Below are 23,541 nucleotides of genomic sequence, written 5' to 3'. Positions count from 1 at the left end.
TTTAATCAAAAACAAAACATGAAAATTTGAATACCAATGATTAAGGTGTAAAGAGATCGCTCATGGGCTGCAATAGCGGCACAACTCAAAGAATCAAGTTTTTAGATAAGTGGGTTTAAAGCTTTCATTGTTAAGCAAAATGCATAAGAAATGCTTTAGTTTGCTTAAACCAAGATTACCTTCAAGTTGAATTATGAGTTGTGCTAGTATTGTTGCTGAAAGAATGTGTATTTTCATATTTACACATGTTCTTAATCCAAAACGCGTGTTTTTTTAGCTGTGCCACTATTGCAGCCCATGAGCGATATATTGAGAAATGTACGTGTATTGAAAATAATGAAAGCAAATTATTATCAAAATTTTAATTTTGCACATCTTACACAAATAATTCAGCAGCTTTTAATATACTTGTAAAAATAGTAGGTTTTAAACAGATCTTAAAGTCCATAAAAAATAATACCCTGTGCGATATGTCATTATTAGGGCATTTTAAATGAAAATTCTTTCAAAAGAGCACCTTAAAAAGCTATTAAAAATATATTTGGAATATATTATGCATTGAAATATAAATTGATGACATTCTTTACAATATAAAATATATAACTCTGCATATTTAGCCAACACAACAATAAATATTCTGAAAAGTTGAAAGAAAATAATGCGTGTATAATTGCAATGCAAAACTATTTCACAATCATGCAGTTGAAGTTTATAGTAGTTTTGTTTTAGATCAAATATAAAAATGTATTCTAAGTTTCATTAGAAACAATTGCTTTTTTTAAACAATTTCGGCAAACTTTCAAGACTAGATTTACAAAGTCAGTGACTCAAAACAAAAATAATACTATTTTTAAATAATAAAACTTAAAGGCCATATTTTAAGAATTTGATTACTTCTTTGAAGGTGGTATTAAGTGCTCGGGCAACTCCTGTGGCATATCATGACCCTCTAACTTAACATTAATGAGATGCATGGCAAGTGCAAATTCATCCATATCCAGTTGTCCGTCCTTATCTATATCAGAAAGCTTCCAAATTTTGCCTAACACTGTATTGGGTAATTTCGATTTCACCATTTCCTGTTTGGCAGCAGCTCCAGAGATTTTTCCATCAACAGGATTGAGGCGGTTGAATATTGCATCAAATTTAAATCTATCCTTCTCAACCACCCATTCAACTTGAAGAGATCCTGCATCAGCACCTTCACCTCTACCATGACCAAATGGATTATTGACTAATGTATTTAAAGCACCACCTTGGACACTCTCCTGGCTTACTTCCTCTTGTTCTCTAGGAATCATAGACATGATTTTAGTAATATCTTCCCGAAGCATGGTATCAACATTTTCTAACAGTTTAGGTCGTAATGTATTAAATTTGTCAAAATCTTGCTGCAACAGCTTTTCCTGCATTAGTTTGATGTCTGGGAAATCACCTAGAGGAATTTGGTGTTCTTTTTGTATTTCAGCATAAATATTCCCCAATTTCTTAACCAATTCTTTCTTCTTTTGTTCCTTACCGAACACAGAAGGCATCTGATTTTTAATAGCACTTATGATGAAAGCATGTACCTAAAATATACAAAAATACAGGGTGTCAATTAGATTACTTTGAAATAAATTGATTTCTGAAATTACTCTTACTTATACAAACTCGTTAAATCAATAAACACAATGTACTAGATAAAAAAAAAAAAAAAAAAAAAAATAGTTTTATTTTTAAAAAAAATTTAAAAAGAAAGAAATTTGTAACTCATCATATTGTCTCTCGATGTCGAATCGGATATATTATAATCACGCCAAAACTACCGCCAAATATGAGATCTTTAAAACAATGCAAAACTATATTTCAATAACACAGACATATATAATGGTAAATAAAAACGCTTTCGATTGACATTAGTTTTCTACTTTAGAAGTCGTAACATATTTAAAATATATAGAATCGACGCATAAAACCACCCAGAAAATCGAAAGAATAAAAATTCTCCCTAAAAATATTTTTCGATTCCACCATGGCCAATATGTATTTTTAAAATAGTCCAACTATAAATTCCTGATTTTGCGCTAATTTTCCGAAAGTCTTATTTTAAACTTTCTCTGGGAATTAATTATCAAAGGAGCAACCTGCACGCTTTTTGAAACTCAAATTAATAAATATCATTTCTGCTAAGAGTTTAAATATTCATCATACCTTAAAATTTATTTCTGGAAAATTTATTTAGGAAACTTTTTTAAGTATTTTCAAATCATCTGCTAATAATTGAAATGTTACGTAACTGTTAACTGATAATATTATTCTTTCTGAAATTCATTTTTTATACAATGGAAAAAATACTGTCTAAAAAAGCAGAGTATTAAAATTAGTAAAAATGATTCATTGAACTTTTGTGATGATGGTATTTGTGATGATGGTATTTGAGTTAAAAATCAAATACTTATTCCCGTTCTAGGTAGGTAAAAATATTAGTCGTTGCAGTGATAATTACAATTTTTACTGGCCTTGAAAATTATCAACGCTCAATGATTTCATCTAAAGTTAGTTCCGTTGTAACATTTCCTTGGTTCTATCCTTATACCAGACATTAAGTTTTTTAGTTTATTTTTTCGTTTATTTATTTACAGAATTTACTAAGTGCGATGACATAAGAGCCGGATGCAGTCAACTCTACTTTGTCAAACTCAAAATAATTCAGGATGTTACGTTTAAGGCATGATATTGCAAAAGAGAAGAAAAAAAAGAGGAAAAGAACGTGTAAGAAAAATAAAAAAAAAGGTTTTGAAAACGAATTCAAATAAAATCAAATTTAACACTATATCAATAATTTACAGTAATAGATTTTTTAAATTTTAGACAAGAGAATAAACTAAATTTATTAACAGATAAATAGGTCAGAAAACATAGTTGGAAAATGTTTAATAGAGTGTTAGTAACATAAAGAACCTTGAAATATTGGAATGTTTGTAACATTGAATTTTAATTAAGATTATTTTGTATCAAAAAACTATCGATAAAATAGGATACACTTGGATAACATAACTGACCGTAGAAACGTCATCTGCAACCTAACATAAACCTAGATTATAAAACGATTAAAAAATAAAGATATCGAAAAGTTCCAACTCTTACACAGTAGAGAATATATGGCTAAATTAACGGTCACCACTGGCTAAATATAAAAATGGCGATTAAAAATTGTCAACTAATTGCCACTTCCGTCGAAAAAGCAACCCGTATGGATATTATTAGATTTTTTTTTCTTTTTTAAGAAATGCCTTTGATTATTAATATCAAAAGGTTACACATGCGTTTGAAATTTTCAATAAAAAGTGGCCACATGTTTTAAAAACTGGCCACTGGCCAATAGCGGAATTACCTAATTTTGCCCTATAGTAAAGAATGCAATTTTCTATGTCCAGACAGCAATCGCACACAAATACGCAAGAAAAAAAGGGTTACAGATATTTAATGAAAATATTAGGCAAATACTTTTTTCTTCTAGTTGTTGATGCACGATTTTTTCTTTTCAGTTCAATTATTTGTACATACAAGTTTTATAATTTATATTTAAGTTTGTTTCATAATCAAAAACAATTTTTTTAAACCATATTAAGCAATATTTATAAAACAGTAATTTTTTAGAACTTCTAACAAAGCAAATAGATTAAACTGTCCGAGGTGAAAATGAAAGAGTAAAGATAAACGTTCACTAATATATCTAAGAGTTGGTACTTGTAAATTCATACAGAAGTGACACGAGGGAAAGAAAAAAACTAAGGGGTGTGCTCAGAAATAAGTTGATGAAAAAAAGTTTATTTAGCAAAAATGAAAGATTGCTTGAAATTCTATGAAGATTAATACATTCCTGAAAACTAGAACAATGCAAAGGAATGAATGGGCAAATCACGAATAAAAATGTGGTAAAGTACTAGACCTAACACCTATACATTCGTCTATCATTTGTGTTGACACCTGCGAATACAAAATAAGGAATTACAAGATACGGCCATCTGGCTTTATATTAACTTTTACTTAGAGAAGTGGAGAAAAAAGAAACGACATATCACACAATAAAAATTTTCTACAGCATATTCAAGGAAAGAAAAAAAATTTATCCTACGAGAAAACAATTTCTTTTAAAATTCAAACTTTTAGGTAGACTAATTTAAATTAACTTAATACCGTGATTTATCAACTTAAAATCATGATTTAAAGCATTTGGTTTCGTTTTGAATTAAATCATTGAGATTAATGATGTCAAAAATATTTTTATCCCTGGTAATACGGTAGATATATTTTTAAATCAAAATTTACGAGTTAAAACTTATTGTTGAGGCTCCCTAGCTTAAAATGTTTAAAAATAAATAAAATTCCTCCGATTGATCAATTAAAAAAATATGACCATTAAACAATTTTATCTGTGAGCTTTTAAATTTGGACATTGCTCAAAATGCGCGTTTACGAAAATGGAAATGGCTCAAAATGTACGTTTTTGAAAATGTATACAGTAAGAAATGAGTTTAAGAAAATGAACATAGCTCAAAATGCGCGTTTACGAAAATGGACATGGCTCAAAATGTGCATTTTCGAAAATGTATACAGTAAGAAATGAATTTAAGAAAATGAACATAGCTCAAAATGCGCTTTTACAATTAATGTTAAGCAAAGAGTACAGAATTTTGACACCGTATCAAAACCCGTAACGCAGCTAAAAAAAAGTTGTGAGTGAATTTTTATGTTTTAATATGCATAAATTGTCCTCTGCAAGTTAAATACTAAATCTTCTGAATATTAGGTACTAATTTTAAACATAATTATTGAATAAATTTTATATATACTATACATTGCGCAAAATAAAAAGAAACAGAAAGCCGCAATAACTTGATATAATAATCGGATTTAAACGGACAATGAAGAAGTGATTCAGAGAACTAATATAAATGGTACTAATATAAAACAGAGTTTAAAAATGTAATTAATTACCTTAATTGATAGAAGTAATCAATCACTCGTAATCATGATTACACTGATGAATTACAATAGCCAATTACTTGTAACGTGATGGCAACTAAGCATAATTTTGATTACTACTGTAACCGTGATTACAAATAATCTAAATACAAGTAGTCAAGATACATGTAATAATCATTACTTGCAACAAGATTACAAGCAATCAAAATATACGAAGGTATTAACGCATGAATCTACATACAATATACACACAATATACACGTATGTGCATACAAAGTATGCACGTAATATGGAATAGAATGTTCATACAATGCATTTACTTGTATTGTAAATGTCTACAGACATGCATATATAGTGCGTACGTACAGTGCGCAAAATAAAAAACAGACAAGCTTGAATAACTTTCAATCTAATGATCGGATCTTCACGGCCTAGGACACAATCTTAATGGTTCGTGGGGATAACCTCAAAGATGCTAATTAATTAGCGCAGACGATATTTGAAACACCGAAATCAGACACAAAAACGTACTTTCTCTGGATAAATATGCTAGTTTTTCAATGGATTCGAATTTCTGATCAACAAAATGTAGGAGGCAGCCTCAATCTGGGAAATATGGTCCCCATAGTTTGGTCGGGAAGGTGATCCAAAGTTCAAATCCCTTGATGTTAATTTTAATTTCTGCGTATATCGTGATATCTCGAGAACTTTTAAAGCGAATTGAAAAATTTTTGCATCCAATTATAAAATTCGTTTATTTGTAATTTTACACAGCAAAATATGAATTTTGAGCGAAATCATTCGATAAGTTCTTATGAAATCGAATTTAAAGAAGTCCTTAAAATTTGATTTCTCAGAAACTTAATCGACTGATTTCGCTGAAAATTTGTATTTTGCCATGCAAAAATACATACTTAAAATATCGTCTGCAGTAATAAATTAGTATAATTGACGTTAACATCTCGAACCGTTAATATTGAGTACTAGAACATGAAGATCTGATTATTAGATCAAAAGTTATTCTGGGTGGTTCATTTTTTTTTACTTTTTGTTGAGCACTGCACATACGTACAATGTTTAGACATACTCTCTATCTATATTCTTTTAATGTATGTCCTATCATGCATCTCACAATAGGAATTAATGATGTATTTGTATATTTTGATTACTGATAATCAAGATTGCATGTAGTTATGATTAACTGTGATCATATATTTTAATTACTTGCAATCGTGATTACTTGTAATTGTTTCTTGATGTGATTGCAACTATTCAAGACCATATGTAATCAGATTACTTGTACTGATCACTAGATCCATGATTACTTGTAATCGTAATTACCTGTAATTACGATAACCTATAATTACAATTACAAGTAGTTAATTATATAGTAATAATTATCTCCAATCATTTACAGATGTAATCAAGTACTGTAATCGACGCTCAATTCTGGTCTAAAAAGCGGAATTAAATGCTATGTTCATTTTCTTAACGTCCATTTTAAGCCATGTCCATTTTTGCAATTATCAATGCCCATTTTCGAAAACGCGAATTTCGAACTATGTCCCAAATTTAAAAGCTCTCCGATGATTTGCATGTATTTTCAATATTAAATAAATGGTTATCACGAATACGAAATTTGTATCCTGGTATGAAAGCTTAAATCCCATTTTAATTTTAGAAAACAAAATAAAAAATATTTTCAAAATCAATTAATGTATTTTACAACAATTATTTTTGCAGAACTATTTATAGTAATAAGATATTGTTTTTAATTTTTATATTTGTTGTAAAAAGTTATAATCCAAGTATATTTTTCATCAATAAATTTTTTAAATCAAACTTTAAACTATTTCTTAACTTACAAACTATTGAAATACTATAGCTTTTATTTTGCAATTAACTACATTTTATTTTTAAAAAGTCAAAATTTCATCATATAATATTATATTAATATTGACATAATAGAAAAGTGATTTCTTTGTATATTAGAAAAGCATTTCTGAAAACATTTTCCAAATGCTTATTCACTCTAATTTCAATTATGAAATTCATTCTATTATGAAGAAACCGCGTGTCAAATACTAGACAATTTATTATTTTAGAAACGAATTGCTTAAAATTACAACTAAATTTACAAAAGTGATAATTTAAAGATTAATTTTTTCTCGTTTGACAAAAACGTAATGGCTATTGAACTTCTTTACACAATTAAAAAAATTATAATCCCCTAAACAAAAAACCATCCTGTCTTTTCAAAAACTCAGCTCAATTGGCTATAACAGACTAAGTACTTTAAGAGACTAACTTTGGATGCGTTAATAAGTGCTAACTATTACTATTAAAAAAATTCATACATTACTTTTCAATCAGAAATAACAACCCGTAATTATGTGCAATTTTATTCAGAGAAACGCAACGCATTTCATTCAGCTTTTTTATTACATGTTCACAACAAGATTAAAGTTCATAAAACTATTTTAAAGCATTAAAAAAATAACTCATATTGCCTGCGTAATGTCATCGAAATTATGGAATGGAATCGGAATGGTCAATAACATTTGATTGTAGGATCAAATGATTTCTGGAGAATAAATTTAAGGAAGGATGCGGTACAACTTCTCAACCGAATATGTTGACCGTCTCCTTGATTGCTTTTGCCGTATAATGTCCGGCGCCGGCGTTCTTGTAAAGAAGGATCACTTTTATTATTTCTTTATTTGATAACTAGAGCTACTTCTGAAGCAGTGCAACTATGAATTATAAGAAATAAATATTTTTAAAATTAAATCATACCTAATTTGTTAAACCAAAATTTGAAATAAATTATTTGAGAACAATTATCAAGAAAAAAAATTTTTTTTAAATTATTTTTAATAAAAAGCCACATTTTTATTATTTGTCTGACTGATTTAATTTACATTTTAGATATCAGTACCGAAAATTATTAAATGTATGTAAGATGAAATTCTATAAACATCTTCTGGTGAAATTATTTTTGGAGAAACAAGTTTTACAATTGAAATTGAAAACTAGAGTTTAAATTCGAAATGTTTTATTCATAGGAAATTAATGAAGTTCATAAAAATAAACGACACATGCACTTCGACATTATGGAACGACCCATTATATTGTTACAGGAAGTACACAGACTATTTATTTTAAATCTCCAAACAAATCCAGGCCAACCAGACGACTCATTTTTTCAACATATTATTTATTATAAGCAGGAAGATATTTTAGGAAGAAAAAACAAAACAAAATTGATCGCTTTTTTCTTTATCTATTTAATGGACGGATGAATGAAAGGTAATAATATTAATTTACACACTATTTAAGTTCTCATTACACCGTTTCTTTTTTTGTTAAATTATAAGAATTACAACATAAAAGATTTATTACCTTAAAAATTTTGCTGATTTTGAATATTTAACTCTTTTTCTCTGAAAAAACACATATATGACACATATAGTCAATTATATCTATGAGAGGCTGGTTTTTTATTTCACAGCAAATGTAATTGAGACACAATAATTCTAAAAGCTGGCCCCTAAAAATTTTTCCAACCTCTTAAAATTTTAAAACTTATGTCAGCCTTTGCTCATAGTTTTTCATATTCTTTTGCTTCATAAAGTCCAAAAAGAAATTTTAGATAATTAACAAAAGAAAATTCATAAATATTCCAAACAAAAAAAAACTATTCTACACATAAAGTTTTAGACAGTTTAAAACTACAGTCAACCCCGCTTAAAGGAATACCATTGGTCCCAGCCAATACTATGCAATTAAGTGGATTAAAAGAGGAGTGAATTATCAATTTTTTTTATCCTCGAAATTTGAGAAATTCCAAACTAATTTGCTATTTCAACTTGGAATTTTTGAAATTTATGTCTTCCAAAACTTCTGTCTTTTTTTTCTTTCTTTTTTTTTTCTTTATCGATTATTTCAAATCATTTCTTTTAACACTCATCTTGTATTCACTGGAGTAAGCAATGATTATTCAACTTTAGAGAAAGACACATTGTAGGCTAGCGTGCCAGGTTTTAAGAAACTTTTTCTTATCAAAACTAATAGCACGACAGGAAGGGACCATAAGTCTTCACCGTGAAGCAAATCACACTGTACCTTTTTACATTCTTAATAATGTGTGAGTGAAGTAAGTCAAAGAGGGGTAAAACCCCTTTCATTCACTGCAATGTATAGCTACCAGCAAGATTTTAATTCATAAACTATACTCCTAACATCTGCTCAGAGCAACAAATGAACAGGAAGTCCCTATTGAAGTGACAACCTACTGTATTCTTATCTTCTTAACTGAAAATTTCATGCCAACTAGTGAAACAGTTCTTAAAAATACACAGATTTTTTTCATTTCAGTACCTCTTCTTTATGCAATTAACAGGGTGTGTAGCTAAACCTTTCAACAAAAATGAAACAAAACATTTGAACAAAATCCGAAATAATTTTCAAAGACTATGCGTAAGCATGATAAAATAACTAGTTTCTGACAAAGAACTCTTTTTCTTGATTACATTAGCCCCTATAAAAAGGTAGAGATTTTTCGGTTCGATTTCAGAGGAAGGAAAATGAAGCCTGAAACTGAGAATCTCTAGTAAAATGCAGCAGAGTTGCACATGACAGAGCAAGAATAATTTCCACTGAATCCAGCTCAGTATACGCACATGCAGACCCACAAGCATTTAATCAAGCATGTAAAATGATAGGCGCTTTCATATACTCCGGAACGAGGATGCATTGTGTTTGAACGATTTGTAGAAACGTTGAATAGAACAATATGACAACCACACTTTTGCATAATACGTAGCGAAAATAGACATGAAAAAGAAAAAAAAAATCTCATTTTCAAAAAGGGAAAATTAAACACTTTTTAAAAATACCCAATAAAAAAGCACCTTTAAAGGCTTTTAAAAACGAAAATCAAAAATAAGCACCTTTAAGCACTTTGTAAAAACGCTACACACCCAGATTAAGCAAGGACTGGAAATAACAAATAACCATTTAAACAAAGAAATTTAACATTAGTTTAATATAAAATGATTTGGTTCCATTAAATTTTATTCGTATAAGGGGTTATTCAATTATCCCATATCCATTTAAGTGGGGACGACGTATGACCTTAAAAACCCTGTGTCAAAAACCTAAAAAAAAAAAAAATACTACTTATACATTGGTATCAATTATTCAAGCTTTAAATGGTCCATTGGATGCAATGTTTAAGGCTAAATATTAAATTATAATTTTCATGTACAAATTAATAAAGAAGAACATGGATAAAAATTAGAATAATAACAGTAATATAAGAGAAAATAAAGCCTTTTATTACATAAATATACTTTAAATATAGACTGCTATATGCTAGCAAAAGATATATTTGAAGCCCTACAATTATAAGTTACTTTAAAGAGGACAATTCAATAACGGAAAAAGATTTTTAAAAATTTTAATATTTGAATAAGTAGTTCCAAGAAGCTGAAGCAGAATTATATACTTGTCGATGGAAAAACTTCATATTAATTTATTTTAAAGCTAAGTTTTGAAGCTAATGAAATTTTTTCATTGACAAGTATTCAATTAATTATTCATGCCATTATTTTCATGCATGAAAAAAAGTAACAAGAAATTTTAAGTTCAAAACAAGGGTGCACTATCTATTGCCTGTGGGCCAAAAATGGTCTACGAAGTCTTTTTTAACTGGGCCCTTGAACCATCTAATAGATAGATCAACAGTAAGTTACTCATCTGGCTTACAGCCTTTCTCAAAGTATCAGAATATAACTTCATTATGAATGTTCAGTTTTTGGATTGCAATGAAATGTAGATAATTTAATTAGTAAAGAAAAGAAAACAGAAAAATTCCATAAGTTAATAAGATAAATAATAAAAAAAATTATGATTTCAAAATTTCATCAACAATCATCACAACTATTTAATACTGTATTATTAACAAATTTTGCTTTCTAAATCAGGGGTCTGTCCAGGGTAGATTTACTACCGTTTAGCGGCACATTCACAAATTCAACTTTAGGAAAAACGTTTCACAAAATACTTTCAATAATAAAAGTTCTCATGCAAACCCTGTTCTCGTTGCAGTCTAGAAAAAAGAGAAGCCAGGTGTCTATTACGAAAAGTAGCACATGTTTGGTCAGATAGTGCAATGTGGTAAACCTAACCGGTCGCTCACACCATATCAAAGCGAGCTTCTTTTTCAGCTGAATTTTTTAAAATGAAACGAGGGTCTAACTCTGTAAAGTTTACAGGAAGTCAAAATTGGAACATTATTCTAAATGTTCGAACATTATCTTCACTATTATAAATTTATTCTAACAGACCTTTATTTTTTATGAAACTTCTTTTTCTACGAAACCCTTTTCTGTATGACCTAGTCGAAAATGTTCTCATAATGAAAATAGCTTTTAGTGCTAGCACTGTGCTAGTTTTATTAAATTCAAGCTGAAATTTAACTATAGACAATGATTTTTATGGAATTTTAAATTTGGATACAATTTTAAGAACACAATTTTACAATAGCAAAATTATCTTTTCTATATGGGGAAAAATATATAGAAATTTACCTGTCATAGATGATTTTTATTTGAAGTAACAATTTTTGAAAATATTTTCTTACTTTATCATACTTCTGTGTTGATTTTTTAATATATAATTTTTAATTTTCACAAAATAGGTACCTCTCAAAAAAACCCAGACTGACCCTTGTAAATAATAGCTGCCTTTTTTTATTACTTATAAATTCACCATAATTTGCTTTGTAATCAAAACTATTTACATCATTTTTATTACCTGTATTAAGGATTAATAATACATTTGCAACTCATTCATGTAACAGAATCTAAACACTCCTTGCATTTTCACAATTACAAAACTATGTTAATGTTGGAACCCTATCACTGTAATTTTTGTGGCTAGCTACCTAAGTACAGTTGTGTACCTCCGGTTTAAAAGTAAGATTACTAGAAGTGCTACTATCTCAGATTCCTTTATTATACAGTCGAACCTGTTTATCTCGAATCTCATGGGAAAGGCGAAAAATTAGAGATAGAGAGGTTTCAAGTTATACAGGTACTATAAAGAAATTAAATTTAATTAAGAAATTTGATTAAAAGTGCTTTGTTTTTAGTAGAAAAATATAGACATTTCTTCAAATTAATTATACCACATACATCTATTTACATAACAGTTTTTTTAACATACATTTAACACTGAAAATAATAAATAAGATTTTGGACTGATAACCTTATTTGTTTCAATTATTCTTTAAAGGTTAGAAAGATCGCAAATTCCTCATAGATCCTTTTCTATAGTTCACTTTAAAACTCGTAATTATCCTTTGATCCATCGGTTGCAATTTTGAGGTCAAAAATGAATTTCTATTCTTAGCTTTCTTATCTATGTTGTAAAGCTAACCCCTGATGGTCACTACTCACTTACTGCCAGAATCATTGTATTCCATTCTAGTTAAGGAAATGCAGGGATAGTGATTGAAATTCCAAGAAACACCCCCAACCTGTTCATCCTTACTTCCTGTGGATTCATGAAATTCATCTCTATCTACGAGTTCTGCTGATAAGGAAAGTTTTGACATTTGTGCTCTATTATTAGAAATTCGAGAAATGGAGGTTTTGAAGAAAAAAAATCGACATAAACATGGAAAATGCATTTATTTTAGGCAGTAAATGTAGAGAATTTTAAAAATTTCGAGATATAGAGGTTTTTGAGATAAAGAGGTTCGAGATAAAAGAGGTTCAACTGTATTAGAATTATGCTTTTCTTTTGTCAATTCTGCTTTTAAATTAATAAAAAGTAATAATTTAAATGTAATGCAGTTAGTTTTGTCGAGACTACAGTTTGCTAAAAAAATATATACATTTCAAAATTCCTAGGGGAGATAAAGAACTTGCAATTAAACAAAAATAATTAGATAAACTATGAAAATAAAATGTCAATTTTTTGTTTCTTTTGCTCAAAACTATAATTTTGACTTTGAAATAATTATTATAATTTTTCATTAAAATTTATATTTTAGCACATTTATTAGTATGCATTTACATATTAGAATCATATGTGTATATTAAATTAATGTTTTAAATAAAAAAAAAACTTCACACAGGGTATCTGCTACATTTCAGATTTTCAAATTCATGACTAATTCTAAGAATTTTTCATGACTTAACGAAGTTACTATTTTCTCCGACAAAAACACAACAATAAATTTAAAAAAGCGTTATAATAACATTCACTGAATTGATAGGTATAACAAAAACTGTTATACTCTGCATCTTCATATTTATAGATTTTAAATTTAAAAAATGGAGTAAAGAAAGATTTGAAGCAAATAAAATAGCTGAAAAAAATACAAAAGCAAATATTTTTTTTTCCTGCAGAATTACATTCTAAAGATACTTTTCTTGTTCATCAGAAAGGAAAGAAATACTCCTGATTTTCTGTTCTCATTTCGGAATAAAAAAAATTTGCCAATGACTGGTTTGCTTCAGCTAGAATTTTAAATTGATAAAATAAAAATAATAATAATTCTGAAATCACAGAAGTTTAAAAGATACTTCACTCTTGAATTCCACTTTCCTTTTTTGAAAGAACAACATAATTTTTAAAGAACATGATAAAAGCATTTTATATTTTAATAAAATATGACTCTGAGTGGGGATCTTGTTACAAATTCAGATATTCGGAACACCATGAAATTGAGGGGGGGGATTCCATTTTAAAAATTAGATCTTTTGGCGACCTAAATCCATAATTTTTTTTTAAAAAAATAGATGAAATCATGACATTACATGACAAATTTTGTTCAATACCAAAATTCATGCCTTTCCATGATCTTTCATGACTTTCCAGGTGCACGGATACCCTGTTTCACATTTTTTAAGATATTGTGATTATCAACCTAGGTTTTTGACAACTTAAACCATTTTTTGACTTCCGTCATGTTATGGATTTTGGAGTCAAAAACTCAAGCTTGTCTCACCATAAAAAGTTAGGTAAAATAATAGTTTTTACAATCACATGCAGATCGTATTTCTAAACAAACAATTAAAAAGAAACTTTTTAAAAATTATGAAATTTTTAGGTTTTTATTCCTGCTAATAAATATAAAGTGGCAATTAGAAAATGAACTTGCAAACCACTTTCAGTTATAAGATTTCGCAGAGTACTTTTAAATTCAAGACTTTCAATTTGCAAATAGTTGAGTTTTATCAAAAAGATAAAACTTTGATAAATTATAATTATTTAAAAATTATTTTATAATAGTAAATTAGGGTATTGTGATTCAAAAAATTGCATTTACTAAGCTTGAAGCATTAACAATCAATCACAAATAAATCAGTTTTACTTAATAATAGTTAACTATTATACAAAAAAATATTTTTATTGAATTATGAGATTTGTATGAAAAATAGAGATGTTATATTCAAATGCAAGTAGTGTAATGTTTAACAGTCTATTTTAACAACTTCAAATTTCAGATAGACCCCATAGTATAATAGTGATATGTTATAATAAGTTTGAACAGAACAAGCAAGATTACAAAACACGGTTGATTTGTTAGATATTATAAAAATACCATCATCAGTCAGGATACATGAAAGAAAAAAAGACAGGACAAACTACAGGATTAAGATTCAGTTATAAAAAACAACTGAAGAAAGACCTGACTAATGAAGAATGAAAAGGAAAGGAATGGTAATAGAGAAGAGGGAGGGAAAGAAAAAAGAAACAGCCATAAGTGGGAGCAAAACAAAGAAAAAAAAGTGGAGAAAGACGACCAATAATGAATGAGGAAGAAAAGAAGGGACAAGTGGAGCAAAACAAAGAAAAAAAAAGTGAAAAATGAAGGTAAAAACTTATAATTATTAGAAATTACAGCAAAGATTTCAAATTGTTTTGAAATAAGGTATATAATATATAGGATATTTGAAAAGTCATTAATATATTGAATTTTATTAACTATGGAATAATTTCAGAATTTACCTATCCCAGCTAAAAACAACTTCTTTTGAAAATTCAGGAATGTAAAAAATATAATTTAGAATTGTAATGTAAAAATTGAAAATATATTCAAATTATTCATTTAAACAGGTTTTCAGCTTTTTAGATGTCACTACGATTATTAAATATAGAAATTGATGCCTTAAAAAAATTTAATTTTGACGGGGGAAAAAAATGCCAGTGACAGTAGTTGGTACAATTTAATTTTACTATTTATAAACAGTTCATGCCTTAGAAATTAAATGTCAACAATAATTTACATAAATTTTAATATAGAGTATAAAAACAACTAACCTTTGCAAGTCTTGCACGTTTGATTAAATCATTTAATTTCCTCAAAGCAGCATTTTTAGGCAGACTTTGAATGTCCCGGAACATATCTTGTTCTTCAGCTTCAAACAGTTTTCGATTTGAATCAAAATTAAGAGGCTGATCCCAAAAGGAACCAATATAAACACGAGCAACTTCAGGAGTATTAAGTACTTTACCTAAAGACCACATCAGAGCTCCGTAAACACGCATCAACTGTTGAGAATCAACCATATCAGCTTTGTTAAGTACAATTCGAATTTTATCATCATGACCTCTGAGAGCTTCAATGCTACGGCGAAATTCGTCAGAAATGTCTAATTTATGAGCATCAAATAAAAGGATAATACGATCCACTCTTTCTGCAAACCACTCTAAAACTCCAGTGAAATCATAACCTCTATCAACTCGCTGCTTTTCTCCAGACAAAATTCCAGGTGTATCAATAATCGTAAGGCTTTGTAAGACTTCTGATTGAACTACAGATGATTGAAAACGATTTAGAAATGCATTGCCAAATTTCTGCAATGGCCTGAATTGACGTTTAGGATCTACAACAAGAGCGTTACCAGGAATAATACTTTCCTGCTCACCAAACATAACAGCAATAAATCGATCTGTGGTGGGCTCCGGACCAATTCGAATTCCAGGAAAGTCCCTCTCTAATAAGTATTTAATAAATGTAGTTTTACCCGTGGAGTACTGACCAACGAGTAAAATCATGGGTTTTGCTTCAAAATCAGCATCGTTAAGAGGAGGGGAGTGAAACTCATGAAACATATAATGTTCTTCTAACGGCAAAATTTTCAGCTTGTAGATTTTTTTCAATCCTTCAACAACATTATTATATAGATCCGGCTGACTTCTTTTAGAATCTCTCATTAGAGAACTAAACATGTTTAACTTAATTTAATGGAACAGTAAACAAAGGACGAATACAAAAAATGCCACTAACAATAACAGAAATACGCCCACTGCGGAACGTGCTAATGATATTGTTTCGTTATTAGTAAACACATTCTAAAGAGACTGCCGGCTCGATTACAAAGATTAAATCTCAATAAGAACTTACGTTGATAGGACAGACCTAAAAATGATTAGTTAAAAATTGTTGAATCGGTTTATAAATAACGCATACACCTGACTTTCAAGAAATGAAAACCAAGATGCAAAATAATTTAAACGTCTTTAGCTACCTATTTCTGTGCAGTTTATAGACAATTAAACTCCATCCTTTCTCGGCTACGGTCTCGCCGCACTGCCATGTGCTCCGTAGCATGAGGGTAGGGACTTCGAGGGTTGTTGTTCATTTACGTCGCACTAGAGCTGCGCAATGGGCTATTGGCGACGGTCTGGGAAACATCCCTGAGGATGGTCCGAAGAAATGCCATCACAATTTTGATCCTCTGCAGAGGGGATGGCACCCCCGCTTCGGTAGCCCGATGACCTGCACGCGAAGTCGAGCACTTTACGATAGAACAATTTAACGAGGACCAATACTGCACACCCTCGGTCCCTACGCAGACTGATCCAAGAGGTCACCCACCCGCACACTGACCGCAACCAGTGATGCTTGACTTCAGTGATCTGCTGGGAACCATGTCTTAACGATGAGTCCACTGCGGGACAGGTAGGGACTTCGAATCCCGTCATAACATTAGTTTAATCTTACGAAGGACATATAAAGGAACATTCACACCACTGCATTTGATTGACAAGGACATGTGCGCAAACGTATAGAAACTACATGTAAGACTTACTGCTCGCTCATGTTCGAATCGCATTGACGGACAATCACATATGCAAATCGCAGGCAGTCAGAATGTTCCATAATCCATACTTTGTAGTGAGCATACTAGCCTGCATATGCATGCGTAACAATAAATAAAATAGAAATTTTTTCAGCATCAGCAGAAAGCTCCAGAACTGCACAATGGCATGCATACATTTTTCTTAGGAAAAGAAATATGTAGGTGACCATCACGCCGGTTCCCAGTAGATCACCGAAGTCAAGCATCACTGGCTGCGGTTAGTGTGAGGGTGGGTGACCACTAGGATCAGTCTGTGTAGGGACCGAGGGTGTGCGGTATTGGTAATCGTTAAACTGTTCTACCGTAAAGGGCTCGACTTCGCATGCAGGTCGTCGGGCTACCGAAGCGGGGGTGCCATCCCCTCTGCAAAGGATCAAAATTGTGATGGCATGTCTTCGGATCATCCTCGGGGATGTTTCCCAGACCGTCGCCAATAGCCCAGTGTGCAGCTCTAGTGCGACGTAAATGAACAACAACAACAACGACTATCACGAAGTGAGAAAAATGGTTTTTCGTCCAATCTGGCTCACATACGCATGTACCTTAATTATGTCACATTAGAGCCGCACAATGGGCAGTTGGCGACTGTTATGAAACATTCCTGAGGAAGATCCGAAAATATGCTGTTACAATTTTGATCCTCTACAAGGGGATCTCATTTGTGAGGCCACTTTCTCATTTCAGACATAGAAGGGGAAGAAAATTTTATTCACATCTCTGTACCTATGGTATTGTCCCGATCAACCACAAGAGTTTCAATTTCACAGATTATACGAGCAGAGCCAGACTTAGCCAAATTGGGGCCCCCACTGCTTCACTAATGAAGAACCGAAGTTTATGGAGGTATTTTTTGTAATTGAAGTTTTGTTTGTAATTGTACTGCAACCATTTACAAGCAGCAGCTGTCGGAAGATTTTGCTAACACGACAAAAAATTTTAACTGCTGATGTGATAACGATGTTCTTATGAAGCAAAATTCATAGTCAGACTTAAGAAATTTCTATTTAAAACTCAGATTCAACCAGAAAGAAAAATATGTGCAGTGTTTTACTGTACCTGCAGAATGAAGGACAGCCCAATAATCTGGGAATTATTCCAAAAACGTTTTATAAATCTCTAAAGTGCAATAAATTGAAGGAAAATGTTGAAAAAATCTATCTGCGACTAGGCGACAAGTAAAAAAATTAATAACAGATTTCGTCAACGCATCACAGAATGAGGATTGAACTGAAAATAAGGACACTGAAAAAGAAGTGATTGAAGATGATGGACCAAGGATTTTCCTCAATTAGCTAAAGTTATTCATACTATACTGTATAGTTCGCTCAGTGTTCTAAACAAGAAAAATTTATTGTTAAAAAGAAATTGATTTCAAAATAAAAAAGAAACGAGTCTCTTCGAATCAGGTGGTTGACATGGTACAATACTTGAAGCTGTGTATGAATAGTTAACCAACAATAGTGGATTAACAAGTCAGAAAGAGCCTTTAGATTGAATGCTTTATTCGCGACTAAAATTCAATCCTGACTAGGTGGCGGCGCAAATGTTTTTTACTTAAATTAATTCTAAGTTTGAGTCGAATGCCTAACTGTGACTAAAAACCACAATCCCACCGAATTGTGGAGTTTGTAAATTTCAATCCCAGAGAGCCAAAATCAGAGCAGGATTGCATTACCTACATGCAACTTCGATTCTACAGTTTATCAACAGTAGTGCATGGCCAGTGAAGGAAAACCAATTGCTCTAATTGAAGAATAAGTCAATAAAATTTGATGCTTAATATACTTTCCCCAGTAGTTTGAACCAAGGCAAGGTTTGACAATATAACGTGAGATTGTTATATCAGAAATGCATAAAAGTATCATAAATATTAAGGCATAACAAAAAAGTATATTAGACTGATTTAACAATCAATGCTTTACTCCAATAAAGATTATGAAACAAAAATATAACTAACGGCAAAATTTTTTATGTTAATATATATTTAGAGAATCCATTAAAGATAATACGTTATATGCAAAAAAAACATTAAAAATAGTACGTTGGTTTGGGGCAGCGATTTTCAATAAATAAAAAGTCAGGATAAATATATAAACTGCTCATTTTAAAACAAAATTAAATCACCCATGGGGCCTAATATTTCTCAAAAATAGTGAGTAAAATTTTCTAACTAGATAAGTATTTTTGATAAATTATTGAACCCTTTGAATAGAAATTTACTGATTGGGAATGCATTATTTTAATCTAATAAATGCACACGAAACTTCATACGCTGATTTTCGCATAATGGTGCAATATACACTTTTGATTATCAAGGTGAAGTAATTATTGTATTACCAACTTTTTGATCATGACCACCTAAGACAAGACTAGGGGAACGTGTTATTCTTCCTTTATTTAGAACAAATTTTACATATTTTACATTTAATGTGTGGTAAAAACGAAATAAGTAATTGCTTAAATTATTTGAACTATATATTTGAAACTTTAGTTATTCAAATGGTAAAATTTCAGATGCTATATTTTAATGAAGGGTTTAGAGCAGGCGTTTCAATGGGCGTTAAGTTAAAGTTACATTGCATCTATAGAATAGCAAATTAGACTATGTATCAGTGGTTATAATGAAAGGTACGATGTAAAGGGGGAAACAATTACAAATTTAAATAGTAGCAAAACAGTAAATCAAAAACAATTGTGTCTTTACATACTGACAGAGTAAATCTTTTTCACTAGAGTAAATTGGATGTTTTTTTTCGAATTATGGTAATGTAATGTAAGTAAGTATAGGAATGTACGTATAATATTTTTTACCCTACAATTTCGCTTACTACGATAATAATTGGCATGTTCTTTATCATCAAATTCGGTACCAGAATTATAGGGAAAAGGTAAACAGATTAAGCTCGCGAATGCTTTTAGAACTTTATAATTCTTTGATAAAAATTGAAATAAATTAACATGATTCGAAAACATTTCTGTAATAATCCTGTGCACTTGTTGAGGTCACTAAAATTGGCATAATAATTCAGTGCCATTAACAAAAGAAGAATACTAACAGTCATTTTATTGTTTAAATAAAATATGCATTTTAAAATATTTCAAGTAAAAATACATTCTACTATCTAATGGTTTTTCTTTATATTTTTATACAATAAAACTTTATGTTTCGAAATTTAAAAATACTGAAGTATATTAGCGAAGTAGTGAAAACATAACATTGATTAATAGTATTTTGATAATTGCATAGATATAATTGTAATTTTTAAGAATGCAATGCTTAATTAGTAAAACAAGCAGTGACATGCTTCAAGAACTCAAAGCTTAAAGAATTTGAAAAAACTATGAACATTTTATTGAAATTAACACTTACATAGTTTTCTGTTAAAAAATTAAAGTTGTTAAACATGTTAAATTTTCTTGATGCAATTTAAGCAGTATAGTATGAACAAAACAATGTAAAAAAATAATCAAAAAAACAAATTCGCTGTTATTTTTAAGAACAGAAATAGATTTATTGAATAAGAAAAATTTATATATCTATATAAACTTAGGTAACACTACATAAATTTAAATTAAAAGCTTTTCTACATAGAAATAAAGCTATAATGGAGCAAAATAAATACATGGCATTTGAGATAACATAACTAACATTATAATTATTTTTCACAGCAAACAATATAATATATTTGAATGAAAACATACAAATAGAATGCAGAGATATTGCGTATGGTGCAAAAACGCTTTAAATCAGCTATAATGAAAAAAAAAATTCTACTTAGATGGTTTTGCAAAAGTTAAGGAACATGTTAAATATTCTTTTAATATTCCAAGCAGTATATTGCAAAATAAAAAAAATGCAACATAATCACAAAAACAAATTTGCTGTTACTTTTAATAATAAAAAAAGTTTCATTAAGAAAATATACATATATAAATCTATGTAAACTTAGTTACTACAACATAAATTTAAATAAGAAATAAAGCTATTATGTTGAAGAATAATAAAAATACTCACATTACATGACATATCTTTATTTTTGTTAACCATAAAGTCACATAATAACAATTGAATCAAAAGATATAAAACAATTTAAAGAGAGATTAAGCTTAAGGTAGAGTAACTTTAAATCAACCGTAGTGATCAAAATCTGACTGTTATTTTTTTATTAGTTAGACCTTGTTTAAACTGCAAACTAGTTAAATAATTTCAAAAATTTAAAGATCTAGAAAGTTAATTTGTGAAAACATGACCTAGACAATTTAAACAAAAAAGTCTTCAGCTTCAACAGTTATCTTCAATAATTCAATTCTTAATCAACTAGCCTAGTGATTAATCATTAATCACAATATAATGTTGCATTCACACTTGTAGCCAGGTATAATATTGTTTGTCTAAAATAATATTTTCCAGTTACCTCCAAATTCAAAATGAAACTTACAATAATTTAATAAGATTTTTAGAACCTACTATGATTTTTGCAATTTTTCTTAATTATTCAAATAATTTAATAAAATATATTATTGATTCAATGGTTCTTCTAATCATTTAAATCTTTTTAACAGAAAGAACATCCAGAACAGAGAAGTTAAATGAACTGAAATGTTAATAAATTTTAGAGACCCAGCACCTTAATTTATATTTAATAGGTTATAATTGGATACACTAAATAATTTTTATAGTAAAGGCTGGTATAAATTTAGCAATACTGATAAAACAGATGTGGATATAATTAGTGGAAGCATATTTTATTAATTTCAGCTTATTTTGCACTTTTGTTATGATTAAGGGAAATAGCTGATACAAAAATAAAATTCATTCATTTGAAAGGCAATACATATTTTTTTAAAAAAAAATTCCATTATAATTCGATTATTAAATTGATAAGCAAAAATGCATCAATAATTTCTTTAAAATACTATGAACATAAGAAACAAAAAAAGCAGTTACACTAATAAGAGTATTATTTTCCAGGAATAATTTTTTATAAATATATTGCCTTTGAATTGACAAAAATGTTTCAAAAGTTCCTATTCTGGGTCCTGTAAAAGCAAACAAGATGAATGGTTAAAATATCACTTTCTTAAACATTTGGTTAATGGAATAAAACATTTTTAAAGCTTTATAAAATAAGTTGCTTAAAAAACTTAACGAAAAGAACTTTTCAGCAGAAATTTCTGTTTATACTAATTTTTATAGGAAGAAGTATCCAAAGAAGAGATATATTATTAAAACTTTGACCATTAAAGTGAGCACTAGAATGTAAGACAAAATTTATGTCAGTCAATACACATTGTTTTTTCACACATGAAAACTGACTGCAACCACAACCTAAAAATAATTGCATAAAACAGTAACATACAAATATATAAATAAAATTACAAGCAATAAGAAAAATGGATATATAAATAAAATTAAAAGTGATAAGAAAAGTCAATATATAAAGAAAACTATAAGCAATAAGAAAATTAATATAAAAAATTACAAGCAATCAAAAATCATCACGATTTTTTATTGTTTGTAATTGATAAAGATAAGAAGTTAAATAATCACATAAAGTTTCCTAAGTAGCAATTTTAATTTACCATTTTAATCTCTGACAACCTATTTCAAAACAGTTGAGAAGAATTTTAAATACTGTCTTTATTGCTTTGATAGCATTGCAAAGAAACAAAATTTTTTAAACAATCTATTTACTGACATAAATTTTAAGATAAAAAAGGGACAGAGATAACATAAAAAGTACTTTAATATTATATTTTAGTGTACATAGACATACTTCAGGACAAATCTCACATACTGTTCACTTAACTTGCATTTTTATAAGAATCATAATTTATGCATCTTATTGACATCAAACACCTTCCTAAAAAATTATTTAATTTAATTTATGAAATAAAACTTCAGTAGTTGGTAGCTGTATCTTCTTCATAAAACGGAGTCATAAAAAATAATAGAATGTCAAACAAAATGGATAAAGTATGCTTTATTAAAAATTAGATAAGAGAATCTTGAGTAAATAGAATGGTAACACATGTTTTTAATTCTATGTCATGATGTTATCCTATAATTTTAAAAAACAGTCACATTATAGCAGATAGAGAAATCCTAAATTCATTTTAATTGCAGAGACATTAAAGGAAAAGCATCCATATTTAAAATCATACTGTTTATTCCACTTTCAAGCAAGCCATAATTGTGTGAAATTTATATATTCTAAGGAAGCACCATTTTTTGTAGATCATTCACTTGGCATCAATGATTCAAGCAAACACTAAATAACCATTTATATTAAGTTGTAAAATTTAATAAACCAGCAATAGCCTAAAAAAATCCCAACACATTATTTAAAAATGAATATTTAACTATCACTTTAATATGACAAAAAAAAATAATGACAATAGCTAA

At 29.1% G+C, this 23,541-nt stretch overlaps 1 protein-coding gene across 1 annotated transcript; it reads right to left on the bottom strand.

The window, feature by feature from the left end:
- Positions 1-347: 347 nt before the first annotated feature.
- Positions 348-16,517, bottom strand: LOC107447336 (EH domain-containing protein 1). The gene is made up of 2 exons (XM_016062211.4): positions 15,310-16,517; positions 348-1,571 (listed from the first exon to the last, which is right to left on the bottom strand). Exons 1-2 carry the CDS (start codon positions 16,219-16,221, stop codon positions 891-893), a joined length of 1,593 nt encoding a protein of 530 aa, XP_015917697.1. The 5' UTR covers positions 16,222-16,517; the 3' UTR covers positions 348-890.
- Positions 16,518-23,541: the final 7,024 nt, after the last annotated feature.

Source organism: Parasteatoda tepidariorum, chromosome 11 (assembly GCF_982258835.1).
Source record: "Parasteatoda tepidariorum strain Cologne lab strain chromosome 11, Ptep-v5.0, whole genome shotgun sequence".
NCBI lineage: Eukaryota > Metazoa > Arthropoda > Arachnida > Araneae > Theridiidae > Parasteatoda > Parasteatoda tepidariorum.
This window is presented reverse-complemented; position numbering and strand designations above follow the sequence as displayed.